This window comes from Dromiciops gliroides, chromosome 5, assembly GCF_019393635.1.
Source record: "Dromiciops gliroides isolate mDroGli1 chromosome 5, mDroGli1.pri, whole genome shotgun sequence".
Classification (NCBI taxonomy): domain Eukaryota; kingdom Metazoa; phylum Chordata; class Mammalia; order Microbiotheria; family Microbiotheriidae; genus Dromiciops; species Dromiciops gliroides.
Window position 1 is genome coordinate 6535643 of NC_057865.1, and position 14793 is coordinate 6550435.

The 14793-nt window shown below is 46.6% G+C and overlaps 1 protein-coding gene across 7 annotated transcripts in view; it reads right to left on the reverse strand.

Moving 5' to 3' along the window:
* Positions 1-591: 591 nt before the first annotated feature.
* The window catches only part of ETV1 (ETS variant transcription factor 1), a 96402-nt gene continuing 82200 nt past the window's right edge, over positions 592-14793 (reverse strand). For all 7 annotated transcript variants that reach the window (XM_043966653.1, XM_043966650.1, XM_043966651.1 and 4 more), the window contains 3 exons: positions 11446-11615; positions 4901-5002; positions 592-3527 (listed from right to left, as the gene is read on the reverse strand). In XM_043966653.1, the coding sequence (XP_043822588.1) occupies positions 3306-3527; positions 4901-5002; positions 11446-11615 (494 nt within the window). In that variant the 3' untranslated portion in view covers positions 592-3305. The remainder of the gene's footprint in view (positions 3528-4900; positions 5003-11445; positions 11616-14793) is intronic.

Below are 14793 nucleotides of genomic sequence, written 5' to 3' on the forward strand. Positions count from 1 at the left end.
AGGCATTGTAGGGGAGAAACAAAAAGGAAAAAAAAAGAAAGAAAATGCTGCCTGGCCCCTTTGTAGGGAGGGCAGCAAGTAACACAGTGAGAGGCAAAGCATTGGAGGAAGAAGCTAAATGCAAAATTGCATGATGTGAGCATGCTTCACTTACAGTCCTAGGGTCTCCTGGAAGAAGGAAGAGGCCCTGCACTGGCACTCTGTGGAGTGGGATCCAGCATGTGCTTCTCCACTCACTGGCTACTGATGTCACACATACCCCTGATATGCTTGGGTCTTAGTCTTCTCTTGAGTAAATTAAGGGAAATGATTCCATACTTCAAATTCTTTTTGTTACAGGGACAACGCTGCGATTGTTTAAGGAAGAATGTCTTTTTCATGGGATAACACTAATTCCATTCCCGTAATTGCTTTAGGAGGCAACCTTGCTTCATGTCCTCCAACCTGCTTTTGATCATGTATAAGGATGCAAGAACCACCCCTGAAGACTTATGGGGGCTTCGTTTCTCTAGGATGGCACAACAGCTCCACCCATCATCACTTTCCTTTTGTTAGGACCCAAGTTCATAAGAAATTCAAAACACCACAACCTTGCAGAAATCAGCTGCCAGGTTTATTAATCTACCCGAAAACAAAACAAAATCAAAATGGAATAAAAACAAAACTTTAAATAAATCTTTAGGTACTTTTTTTTAAAGAGTTGAAAGTTCAATGAAATATATATATATATCTCTATATATTTTTTTCCTTCTTTTGCTGGGAAATGACTTAACATTGGACTGGTTTCTTGTTTCATTCAGTGAGTCACTACCTTATACAGCATAACATATATTTTTATCCTTAAATATTAATTACATAATGGATGCAGATGCTGTTTGATCCCCTTATGCTCCAGATTAGAGATGCTCTCTACACTGACATAAAGAACCCAAACTAGCCAAGAATTCTCTAGGCAGACTCCTTTGGATGGACTCTTCAACGTAGCTCCTCAAAGTGTATTTCCTTTGTGGACCCAAATTTCCATCCCAACAAAATGTATGCTGAGTCTTCTTTATTTTATTTTAAGTGAAGTTAATGGCCACAAGAGCTCAGGGTAGGAGGGACAAAAAAAAATATACATATATATATATATATATATAGAACTAATTTTCAAGATATCCCCATTAGCCCATTATTCCAATTCACGTGCACATAAGAACACATGCCTACAATATGTTGCTTATAGGATTGAACGTCCATTGTACAGAGTATGGGTCTCATTTATTGTATCTGGGGTCCTCCATCACTGCTATATTTGGAGAGCTAAATGGCCATCCAGAGTGGAGATGTGTGGGAGAGAATTCATGTCCCTCTGCTCTTCAGGGAGACTCCTTGGTGTCACTCTGGAGGTGCAATCAGGAACATTCTTCTAAGAGTTGGTTACCAAGGACCACCTTGTTTCCTCAGAAGTACCCTGCTTTCCAATCTGCCCAAATCCCCAAATCTCATGTTCTTTTCTTGAATTGAGAAAGGGATCCTTGGAGAAAGCTGATCAGAAATAGTAAAAATGCAACATTTCTGATATCTCTTTTTTTCAACCCAAGTGGAATAAAAAATCCAGCTTTCATGATTCTCCCAAAAGGAAAAAACAAAAAAAAAAAAAGAAGAAAAAAGGAAAAAGAAAACCAAACACCATAAAAACTTTAAATCTTCTTTCAAACCCATTTTCATTGAGCATCCAAGACAAGTTGATGGATAACATCAGTGCCAGCACCACCAAGTCATACAGCAACTTCATTGTATTCTTGGACAGTCTGCCAATGAGTCCCCATTCTGTGGAAAGTTACAAAAGTCCCCACAGAGCGTCCCTCAGCAAGCTGAAGCTCATGATTCATTTGTTGATGCACAGGAAGCTGCCGAGAGTCCAGCTATGGCATAAGCTATTTTCTAAGCAATAAATGTTTCAAGTCATCTATTTTGTCCTGAAATGCTACCTGTAGCTAACGGCCTTGTTTATCAATGGTCGTTGTCAATTCAGCCTCAAAGAGAACATGACAGAAAAGGCAGCAGCAGAAGCATTAGCGTTATCTAGTGTTTATATATGTCATCAACATAACACAGCAGAAAAAGGCTTAAATGCATATTCATGGGTACCGTGTCTAAAAATTACTAAAGTACCTAGTTAGTGTATTCGATAGTCTTTTCTCAAGGAGTGCACACCGCATCTATAACAGCGGAAGTAGATATGTCACTGAGTACAGTTAATTCCTATTGGCTAAATAACTTTTCTCTGTACTGTAGGAAAAAAGACAAACCTTCTCTCCCCAGCCCTGAAAACAGCATCCCAGACTTGACAGTACTTCGAACCTCAAGGAGCCCCAAGTTCTTTGCTTGCTGTGCTGCCCCACCCCTAATGGATCCAATGGGCTGTGTCCAAACACACACATATTGTTATTAATTAGTCTGCAGCTCCACTGGGAACCAGAGTCAGGAATGGGTTGTGGTGGACACAATCAGCTTCAGAGAAAATTTCCCACCTTATAGAGCCAGGTGCAAAAATAAAGTCAGAGACAGAGAAGGAGGAGAGAGGAGAGAGGAGAGAGGAGAGAGGAGAGAGGAGAGAGGAGAGAGGAGAGAGGAGAGAGGAAAGAGGGGGGGGAAGAGAGAGAGAGAGAGAGAGAGAGAGAGAGAGAGAGAGAGAGAGAGAGAGAGAGAGAGAGAGAAGATGCTTGCTTGTGGCATTATTTAAATATATCTTGAAAAAGAGTAGGTGCAAAACTAGCCACGCCCAATAACCAAACCCAGCAGTGTACATGGGGAGCTTCTCCCGGACACCTGCAGATTCTTAGACATGACAAGACAAATACTCAAGGCATTTTCGTTCCTCTGCCAAGATTCTCCTGGTGGTTATTTATACAATGAGAATTAACTGTGCTGTGGATACCCAGAGAAAATGTACATTATCTTATGTTGATATGAAACAAAAGAGACATGATATAGCTTCATTGTACTTCAAACCTGTATGACCCCTTCCCAAGCCTACGTAAAAAGTAATCCCCACCCCCCACCCCCACCTTCTTCCTGTTACACTGACTCAATGTTTAGATTCCTCCCCTCCCCCCTCTAGTAAAGTGCTCTGTCCATGGCAGACCATAGGATGATGCAACAGGAAAAACCCCGAGAGTGTGTGTGTGTGTGTGTGTGTGTGTGTGAGAGAGAGACTATTCTTTTAAAAAAACAAAATGAAGTTTTTCCTCTTCTCCATGTTTGGCGAAGGAGGAAAAGACCTGGGAGGGGCCCATCTCCCAGCCATGCTGTCCCAGTAGCTAGTACACATAGCCCTCATTGTAGGGGTGGGGGTCACAGCAGCCGCCATCTTGCATGTAGGCCATGCTCTCATCAAAGTGGGACAGAGGCACAGTGTCCTCTTCATTGATGTGTCGCTCCATGTCTGTCTTCAGCAGCGGGCGCTGGTTATCTGGGAAGGCCATGGAGAAAAGTGCCTCGGGATCGCAAACAAATTTGTAGACATATCTCTCTCCGGCCACCTGAGGATAACATGGAAGAAAAATGCCCACCCCAACACCCAGGGAAGAAGAGTTAGCTCACCAGAAGGAGAGGCTGGCTCACCTCTGACTCAGAAGGTCCATCTGCCTGAGGCTCAGAGTGCCAGGGTCCCACCGTTCTAAATGTCAGAGGTGAGACCTGAACACAGACTTGCCTAATCACAGACCTAGGGTTCTAGCTTCTGTGCCATGCTGCCTTGCATGTCTGCAACAGGGGAAATGGGAATGAGCAGTGAAGCCATTTCCCAAGGCCAGATGTGACCATGGATGGCCCCGTGCCTAGAGGGTGAGTCTGAGATCTTGGGAAGATGAAAGCCGGCCATGCTAGCCATGTGGATGTGAGCCCCAAAGGCCTTCCCATTGATAAAACAGGGACATTGTTCCCTCTGGCTATGGTTCATGGAATGTGAAAACACAAATGCAGGCCTGAAACCTGGGAACTCTGTGTGGAAATCACGGGGAGGGGGTGCCGACCTCTGAATTTATCACTGAGGGCACTGCCCAGTGTGGAAATGCCCTCTATAATTTAGAAAGCTCTGTGTGTGTGAGTGTGTGTGTATAACACAGGCACTGCTATACTCCAGGGATCTGCATAAATGCCTAATGGAGGAGGCCTTTAACAAATGTGTGTTGACTTGACTTGGCTTTTATGGGTACATGCTGTATGTGCCCCTCCCCTTGCCTCCACCCCTCCCCAGCCCACACACCTTTCTATAGCCTATGATTGTACTAAGTGCTTGCTGGCTCACAGGGACTCCCTCAGGTGGATCTGGCCAGCTGAGGTCAGGGGAAGATCTTTTGGACAGCAGGTCTGGACTTCTAGCCACCAAGCCAAGATCCCTCCTAGCCTAGCCTGACCCAGATCTTTTTCAGTAGCAATCAGATGCCTTCATTAGTATTTTCACCACAAATCCACATGAAATCCTTCCTGAAAGTGACCCTTCCCACAGCAACCTCCAGCTAAGAGGACCCATTTCAAGATGGGAGCCCTTAGTTCATAAAAGCAAGAGGTAAGAATCCAAGGTGCCAAGGGTGGGGGGGGCGGGGAGCTTTTCAAAGACTCTTCATCCATACCAGCAGGGATCCCCAGCAGCCTGAATCCCCCCTCCTCTTCCAAAGCTGCTCCCCAGAGTGCCGCAGAATCACACGGTGATGGGGGCAGGCCCTGGAGAACTCACTGAAAACTCAAGGCCTCCCAACAATGGAGGAGGCCGCACCTGCATCGGAACACCCCTGACACTCTCAAAAGACAGGCTCATCATCTGAAATCTCAGAGCTAAGTGTTCGGCAAGGGCGTGACATGCGGCATTTCCAGTCCAGCTCGCGTATTAAGGCACAACCATTCAGGGGCTCACCTTCTGCATGATGCCCTTCTCGTAGTAATAGCGGAGCGAGCGGCTGAGCTTGTCGTAGTTCATGGCCGGTCTGTTCTTCTGAATGCCCCAGCGCCTGGCCACCTGCCACAGAGAGAGAAGAGTCCCGTTACACGTGGCTCAAAAGCCACTTCCAAAGGGCTGTGCTCCCACTCAGAGAGCACTCTACAAAGCGCTCCAGACCGGACATTGTCTTTCTATCACTAATTGGCTTCTCCATCATCACCAAGTTAGCATCTTTCCCTGTGCATCACCTTTTACTATGCAGTTGTTTTTTCGGTTTGCAAGGTTTCTACATAAAAATAACAACATACACTTGGAAGTTTGCAAGGGGTTTCACCCACAGGGTAACAGAAGAGCCTTGGAAGAGGCCCCTGAGGTTGGGACCAAAGCATCCTGGGTCTCATTTCACAGCAGTGGAAATGGCAGCAGCAGAGGGGTTAAAAGACATGGTAGTGGCAAGATTTGAACCCATCCTCTTGCCTTCGAGTTGATCCTTATAACAACACAGCTGAGTAAAGGTTATTGTGCTCATTTGGATGAGGAGGAAGCTGTGCTCAGAGACTGCAGCCAGCTTGTCCAAGGTCACACAACCGGCAAGTTAGAAACCCCCCCCCCAGTAGCCAGGAGAGTTGAGCTCCCAGGATTCTGTGGGCTTGCGCTCTCCCTCCCCACCTCACCTGTGCACTGGTTGTTGGGTTTGGGGTTTTGTAATCCTCGCCCCCCAGTTTGGCTGGGGAGGAAAGAGGTTCCAAAACAAAGGTCTGGGTGACCTGGATTTCCTGTGGTCTGGTGTGCTTTTTAAAGCAGGCATGCAGCCACCTCTCAGAGCCTCCTCAATGAAGCCCTTTGTCACCATGCTTGGGCACAACATTTAAAAGCAAGAAGAGAAGCCTTTTAAAAGGGAACAAAGAGTCTGTGATTCAGAAGAAACACTCAGACTTTCCCTGCAGTTCCGGTACAGAAAGAATCTATTCAGACCCTCTGCAAGTCCCTAAGGATACAAGATAATCCTGAACCAAAGCCTGCCGTCTAGCTGCTTACCTTTTGCTGGGAGGGGTACAACATGTGGATAAAACATACACCAAAGAAATGCAAGATGAGCATATGTTAATCACTGATCAGATTGGGACAGTCGTTGGGCAGAAAGTGGCACTTGAGCGGGGCTCCCAAGGAACCTGGGGAAGCTACATGTGGCAATGAAGAGGGAGGGCATTAGAGAGGGAAGGACCTGAGGTGCAGAAGTTCATGGGGCCTCTGCAGGGGCAACATCTGATGGCTCACCTTCAGTACATGGAGAAAGAGCAGGTGGAGGAGGGTGGGATAATATGAAACAAGCCTGGGAAAGTGGGTGGGAGTCACATCATTGTGGAGGGTGGTTCTTTCTTTTTTAGGGCCATGCCCTCTGAAGGTATCTCCCACGAACTCTGGCTTGAATGTCCTGATTCATACAATTTGTCTTACTCTTGGACTTATAATTCCTAGAAGGCAGGGTCTCAGAGTGCTGGACCTGGAGTTAGGGAGCTCTGAGCTCAAATCCTACCTCAGACACTTCCTAGCTGTGTGACCCTGGACATATCCCTTAACCTGTTTGCCTCAGTTTCCTCGCCCATAGAATGGGGTTAATAATAGCACCTACCTCCCAGGGGTTTGTGAAGGAAAAATAAGATAACATGTATAAAGCACTTTGTAAATCATAAATTATATAAATGCTAGCTGCTATTATTATCATTATCATTATTATATAAATACAAGGTAATCAGGAAAGAGCTAAGGCAGGGTTCTTAATCTTCTTCTGTGTCATGCCTCCCTTTGGAAATGTCTTCAGAATGATAGGTTGAAATGCATCAAATAAAATGCAAAGGATTACAAAGGAAGCTAGCCCTACTGAGGGATGACTATCGAACTATCTTTAAAGAGTTCCCAGACCCCCGAAGGAGGCTTCCTGCTGGAGCTGGTGCTCCATTCTGCTCTTATGTCACATTTACCAATACATCTTTGATACTCAGCCAAAGATAGTGTTTATTTATTTTCCAGAATGGGGGGAGAGGGAGGAGTCTGTTTCTCTCCCTGTTCTTGCTTGCACATTTTCCCGTGATTTTTAATTGCTTCCTTAGACACTTTGTCTCTTACCGATGAGTCTTTTCCCACTAAGGAAAGAATGTGGCGGTCTGAAATACACAAAGCTGTGACTTTCCTCCCTGGAGGCCAGCGAGCTCTGCTGAGGCAGAGGGAATCACATTTCCAGTCACATTGTCTCTGGAGGAGGCGCACCGTACACTCAAGAAAAAAGAAGTCTTTGACTTCTGCTGACTTTCTCAGGAACAGAGGGATGGGGATGACAATGACAGGACAGCAATTCTCCCCCCCAAAAAAGTATTATTCAATCATCCCCATCATGGGCCCTGGTGAATGGTACATGGGCAAGCTGGGTGGGGAAGGAAAAATGGACTATTAACAGCCCCTTAAATTAAATTGCAATTTGGAATTATATGTTTCTTCTCAAGGGGGCTCAGTGGGAAGCTTCTGGAACAGGACATACTTGCAAGAAAAGCCAACCCCATGGGGACAGCTAGGTGGCATAGTGGATAAAGCACTGGCCCTGGACTCAGGAGGACCTGAGTTCAAACCCAACCTCAAACACTTGACACTTAACCCTCACTACCCTGAAAAAAAAAGAAAAGAAAAAGAAAAAATAAAGAAAAGCCAACCTCCAGAGGGGACAAATGCTGAAGGAGAGGAGAGCCCATTTCCAAAGAACAGAGACCCCAAATGGCTGAGCTGGGGTACCAGGCACCGTATGGGTGCAGACCCTACAACCGGAAGTCTTACAGAAAAGTAACACTCCTGAGATGAAGCGCCTGCCACAGCTGCATTGGTCAGACATTGAGGAAAATGTGAGCGTGTGTGTGTGTGCATGTATTTTATATCCTGCATTATGGTGCTAAAATAAAGCATGTCTTTCAGTTGAATACATGTATATTAAGTGACTTCTATCCACACAGTTCTGGGTTCAGCGCTGGGGATACAAGGACATCAAAAGGCCATTTTAACCTCAAGAAGTCTGCGCTGTCTTGGGGAGGGTGGACGATCATGTACGCAGATCCGTATAATGCATGAGTTAGGTGGGGATGAGAAGAGATAACAGTCCAAAAGAGAGAACTGAGTCTTCCAACACTTAGCTAAATGAGAATCCTCTCTGTAGAAGCCCAAAACCCTGAGACCAGGCAGGTCACTTCACTTCCGTTTGCTTTAATCCACCCCTTCCAGTCGGGGCACTTTTGTCCTGGCAGCCCAGATCACAGACCTCAGACACCAAACAGCTGAAGCAAGGGAGGCTCAGACCCTGCCAGGGAGAGGGATGGAGGGCTGGCTCATGTCCCTGGGGGCCGCTCAAGGATCTCCCTCTGCATCCTTGGGGAATATAAAGGGAAATCCTTTTAATCAGCTAAAGGTGGTGTCAACTCAACTAAGCTCACATTGGCATCTGCTCTCCTCATCAGGGCCAGGCTGTGCCCGCCCCCAGAATCAGAGACCCTGAGAAGCCACAATAGTACCAGAAATGGTGCTTGAGTTATGGGAGCCCCTCCCTCACCACAAAACCACATGAGTTCAGCCTCTAAAGATTTCACCCGAATCACACCCCTCCCTGCCTGGTCTCGGCTGCTTCCTTCTCAGCGTCCACCCATGGAACCAGCAACAAGAAGGACCACAAGATGTAGACCATTTCCATCAAGTGCTTTGTCAAGAGACCTGGGTCATATCTCCATTGAGAAACAGGATACAAGAACAAAAGCTGATGCCCTGCTTGTCGGACAATGGTAGGGAATCTGGTGTTCTACACATGTAACTTTTCTGGAAAACTGGACCCCAGAAGGAAGATGTGTTCTGATAATAAATTCTCCAATATAGAGAACATGAATGGGGCATTACCATTTGTTCTTGTATTATATTCAGCATGTAGAGACATGGCTCTTTCACTTTCTTTCTACGCGTGCACACACACACACACACACACACACACACACACACGTGTATGTACCTATACATATGGGCAGCCAGGGGGTGCAGGGTATAGAGCACCAGGCCTGGAGTTGGGAAGATCTGAGTTAAAATCTGGCCTTAGAAACTTGCTAACTGTGTGACCCTGGGCAAGTCACCTAACTCTATTTGCATCAGTTTCCTCATCTGTAAATGAGCTGTAGAAAGAACTTGCAAACCCCTACCATATCTTTACCAAGAAAACCCCAAACAAGGTCATGAAAAGTTGGACACAACCGAAACTTAGAGAACTATAAGTATGTATGTACATACGCACATATATAGATAGATAGATGTTTATTTAGAGTATAACCTTTTGATGAATTTTTTCCGTAAAACAAATCATGACTTCCTTTAAGGAAAAGCCTAGTGAGACATTAAGGATTATTTTTCAAATGATGTGTGGTCAATGTAATGGAGCTATAATACATATTTCACACATTCCATAGTATATCATATATCCAGGTGTGTATATAGATATCCATGCACAACCACATCACCTATCATGCTCCTCCCTCAGAGCTTTGTTGCTTTGATGGTCAGTTGTTGTTGTTTTTTTTTTTTTTCCCCTGAATCTGCTCTCATGCCAAGATATATTTCCTGCTTTCTCTGATGTACCTGCCTCTGACTACCTCTGCCTCTCCCCAAACCTTGGGCCATCTGCTCAAAAGAGGGTCTGGCATACATTGGGTGATTAATCATTGCTTACTTAGTGGCCTGGAAGCTTAATATGACTCACTAGGTTGTCACGGCAATGCAAACAGTGACTGCCATCTGGGGCTGCATTAAGTGAGGCCCATGTGGTCTCCAGGCACAGGAGGGTGATGGGCCCACTTCCCTCTGCCCCGGCCTAACCCCAGCTGGAGTCTCATCCTCAGGTCTGGACAGCTTATTGTTAGAAGGGACTAGATAAACAGCCCAAGGAAGACAAGTGGGACGGCCTGGAGTCCATGACTTAGGAGCTTTGGTTGAAGGAACTGGGCATGTTGGAAACCAAAGGACTTGGGAACCAAGACAGCTGTCTCTAGCATTGGGAAGGCCATCACTGGGGGAGGGATTGATCGTGATCTTGGGTCGAAGGGGCAAAAAGCACAGTTAAGCTGGATGGCAGGAGACACACTCCTAAGAGCATCCCCATTGGCTCAAGCCCGAGAGGGCTGCAGGGAGGGAGGGGGGGGCTTCTGGTCATGAGGCCCTCGGACAAGTCCTTGTCATCAGAGATACCACATGGGGGATTTCTTCATGTAAGGTGAGGACTAGACGGTTCCTGAGACAGATCCACCCACCCACCCATCCATCCTCCCTCCCTTCCTTCCAGCGCTCAAAGGCTCCAGTTCTTATCTCTCACACCTGTGAGCCCACCTGCAGTTCACCAACCTTTTCTGAACCACACCAAAGGTAAACCTCAAGGCCTGAAGAATCAGTTTGGATGCCAGAGATCAGATAACAAAACCCACTTCCCTACTCCTCTTAGATCTGTGCCCAGTTCTCAAAGAATCCTGGGAAATGCTTGTGTGATGAAGGAGAAATCCAATCCTTTGAAGCCTTGTTAGTGACCTTTGTCCTGCCCCTCCCAGAGAGCTTTAGCATCAGCTTTGTCCAAGCCCCACTTGCCTCCCTGAGGCCAGCGCCCAAGCTTCCTGATCTCCGCATGTTCCTCTTTACAAAGAGGGCAAGAATGTGAAGCCCCCTTGGAGAAGTCTGTTGGCACCTGTTACTGCTGATGGAAAGGCTTGGAATGGATTGGTGTGATCTGGTGTCTCCGGGATTGTTAAGCAAAAAGCCATTGTTAAAATGGGTGGCCTCACAAAATGGGATGATCCTGGTCCTTCCTCTGCCACAGACCATCTAAATGTTTTCCCAGGGACTAGGACAACATGCTAAGGCCCCTCAGGGCCCCACCAGCACAGGGCCAAGGCCCAGCCAAGCAGAGTCCAGCTGAGGAGCTCTGGCATCTGCAGTAAGCTAGAAAGGAAGCCATTTGGGAACTTCGAGGTCTGCTGCCTCCTGTTTTGTAGCCTGAGGTCAACATTTGCCTCCCAGGCATGAAGAAGGACCATGTGGTTCTACCTTTGCACTTGTCTCCCACCCCTACAGCTCCCCCACCCTCCCCTTGGCCTCTTCCTCTGAGCACAGAAGAGCCCAAAGCCATTATTGTTAGAAAGAAAACATTGGCTGAAGAACCCAGGGATGGACTCAGCTTCCCAGGACTCCTGAGACAACCCTTTGTCCCTAATTACACTCTCTTCTATGTCCTCCCCCTGGTGGGGGCATATTCTTTTGTCTTTGTAGTCCATTCCTAGCACAGTGACCAGCCTGTTGACCACACTTAGTAAACTCTTACATTCAGAACACAGAGTTTCCCCATGAGCCTTGGTGGAGGGAGGAGGCATTTCTAGCTGCCTTCAATAAAGCCTACTGACTTCCTCACCCTCTCCCCCAAAAAGAACACCTCATTTTATTCATTTGAGTTTTCCAAAACTCACCTCTTCAGGCTCAATCAGTTTAAACTCCATGCCTCGGCCAGTCCAGGCAATGAAATGGGAATTGGAAGGGTCATCAAGGAGAGCCACCAAGAACTGCCATAGCTGCAGGGAACCCCGCCGTTGGTAGGTAGGGCCCTCACGGTACATCCCGGGCTCTTGTTTGATATCTCCTGAAATTGAACACAAATGAAAACAAGTCTCACTGAGCAAAAATTGTGAAGCTGGAAAATGGCTCTGCTGTAACTTGTGGGGGCTCCTTGTGGAATAGCATGACTGGCCAGCAGGGATGAGACAGGGCTCTAAGAACCAAGAGAAACCTTCACAGGGATTGTTCTTCTGCTCAGAATTATCACCACCCACCCTCACCAGAGTGGGGTCCGGGAAGTTACCTGAGACACTAGGAAGTGGGGAGGGATGCCTTTTTTAATATCCAACTTCACTGTCACAGGGATTCACAATGTGATCAGTGTGGTTTTCTTCCACCAGAGCAGATCAATTAGGTGTTCAGTTAGTCAGTAAGCTTTATTAATCCCCTATTATGTATGTGCCGAGCACTGTGCAATGCATTGGCTCAAAAGATTACAAAACCTTCTGTGGCTAAATGGACAGTTTGGCTACTTGTGTCTAAAAACGTTCCCCCTCTTGAGAGCAACCTGGTGATGAGCTGTCCGAACCTTAGCCAGCCAGGTCTACAGAGACGTTCCTTTGTGCAGCTCACACTCAATGCTTTCCAAGACTGCTAACACTGGTAGACCTTTCCCTTTGAGAATCGCTCCTCATGAACACAACCACCTCCTGCCAAGGTCAATCATTCACTCAATCAATAAGCATTCATTAAATGCTTACTATGTGTCTGACACTGTGCTAGGCACATATGGTATATTGGACAAATGTCTAAGTCAGGGGCTCTGAACCTCTGTGTGTGTGTGTGTGTGTGTGTGTGTGTGTGTGTGTGTGATGGCCCTCTTTGCCAGCAGTGTGAAGGGTGTGAACTTTTTCTCCGAACAAAATTGCTTTGAATATGTAAAATAAAATGCACAGGATTGCAAAAGAAAATCAACTCTATTCAATACCATTATAAAGAAGTATAAGTTCATACCTATTCATGTGTATGTGTCCAAATAGAATATATCCATATGTGTGTGTAATTGTTTGGCCAAGTACCCATCCCCTAGGCTGAAATACGCTGGTCCATAGAGTGCTTTAGGCTGGACTTCCGGCCTCAAGAGTCAAGAGGACGGTGTAGAAAGGACAATGTGGAAAGGCCCAAAGCACTAGTGAGAAGCATAAAGAGAGCTCAAGAATTCAAGCCTGGGGAAGTGACGGTGCCCAGAACCCCCTGGAGAGTTCTCTTCAGACTTGCAAGAAGATTTAAGAAGGACACTGATCACCTGGAGAAGTTCCAGAGGAAGAGGAGCAGTGGTGAAGAGAAGCCTCAAGCCTATGCCTCACAGGTGTTGTGAGGAAGGGGGAATGTTTAACCAAGAGGAGAGAAGAGGAATGGAGAAAGAAATGAAAGGAGAGAAGTAGGACTGGGATCTTCCAGTGTCTATAGAGTTGAAATACAGGAGAGAAACCAGGCTTGTTCTGCCCTGGCCTCTGACAGCCTCTGAGCATGGAGGGAAGTTACAAAGAAGCCCATTTACTCTTGATTTAAGAGAGAAACACCCCTCCCATCTAATGCAATAAGCCTCAAAGAGTGGGGCCCCTGCAGGTTTCCCTCCTGGAAAGAGCAATGACCACTTACAGAGGATACTGGGTTGGTGCCTTCTTGGGATGCGTGGATTGGACTGGATTGCCTCTTTCTACTCAGACATTCCCTGCTCCTGATTTGCAATGACATGAAGGTTTTCTGACATCACATTTTAAATATGTATGTGTGCGTGTGTGCATGCGTGTGTGTATGCAGGCATCCACGCTTCCTCCTGGGTCCCTCTGTGTCTCATGTTAGTTTCTCAGTTAATTCCTTGCCAAGTGCTGCCCCCAGCCCACACCTGTCCAAAAGTCTCACTGAAGGGTGGAAGAGGAAGAGAGAGAAAGAGGGAGAGGGAGAGACAGAGACAGACACAGAGACAGAGAGACGGAGAGACAGATCCAGGGAGACAGAGACAGAGAGACAGACTGACAGACAGAGATGCTACAAGCCTGGCAATGGCATTCAGACCCAAGTGTCACCCAGGATGCCTCCTGGGAGGTTTTCACTGACTAACACAAGACAAGACACATCGCAGGGCCTTTTTTAAGCAGATACTCAGGAGGCCAACCTGCCCAGGCCTACTTTGAGTCAAGTCACACGGGACACAAATCCTATGGGCATGAAAGTCCCTCGTAACATAACGAATTACCCCATGGGAGATTATTTTCCTTCTCTCCCCTTGTTTCAGACAATTTTTCTCAATAGTTGGCATATGACATTTCTCATTTTAAAAAAGTTCTGCTCTATTTTCATTCCCAAATTGAAGTTATGGTTCCTTTTTCAAAGCGTGCAATCCCCTAATCTTCATAGTATTCCCAATCTGTGCTCCCCTCTGAAGTAAGAAAGGAAGGGGAACAAGAATCTCAGGATGAGAAGGTAGAGGTGATGAAGATCTGAACTAGGGGAGGAATGACTTGCACAAGACATCACAGAGCTACTGACATTTGCAACTGTCTGGGACACGTGTGGTCATGACCCAGACCTGGGTTTCTACTGATAGCCAGCTCTCTTTCTTGCAATAAAGAATCTACTAGGGCTACCCCAAAATGAAATGGGACACCATGGAAGGTAGCGAGCTCTCCATCAGTGGAGAGAAACTTTGGGGCAGAGGCTAAATGACCACATGCCAGAGATATGGAGAGGAGATTCTTTTGCAGTTATGAAGTGGCCTTTGAAGTCCCTTTAGTGATGTGATTCTGGCATTGATCAATCCACCGACCCAGGCAAGCACCCACCTATCTACGTGCCCTTCATTCTTAGACTTAGAGAATTTCGTCTTGGCTGACGGCGCATGTGCCAGTGGGGCTAGGGTTCCAGGGCTGTGGGCGAAGGTCTGGCCATCTCTCTTGCCAGAGGAAGACTCTCCGTCTCATGAGCACAGATGGTATTTCTACAGTGCAAACCTACCACAAATGCATGATGTGGAGTCTAGTGTCTTTTGGAGGTCCAGATATGCCTCTTACTAGGGAATAAAAAAGGCTATTTCCATCCAAGGAACTGTTCTGGTAAAGAGACATTTTCACCATAAAGGTGAGAATGACTTACAAGCTTCTGTTTGTTTGATCAGTGGAAATAGGCATCATTGAACTTAAAATAATCACACAAGGAACCTGCTTTGAAAAGCAGCGTGCACACCTCCTGTCATTCTGTCA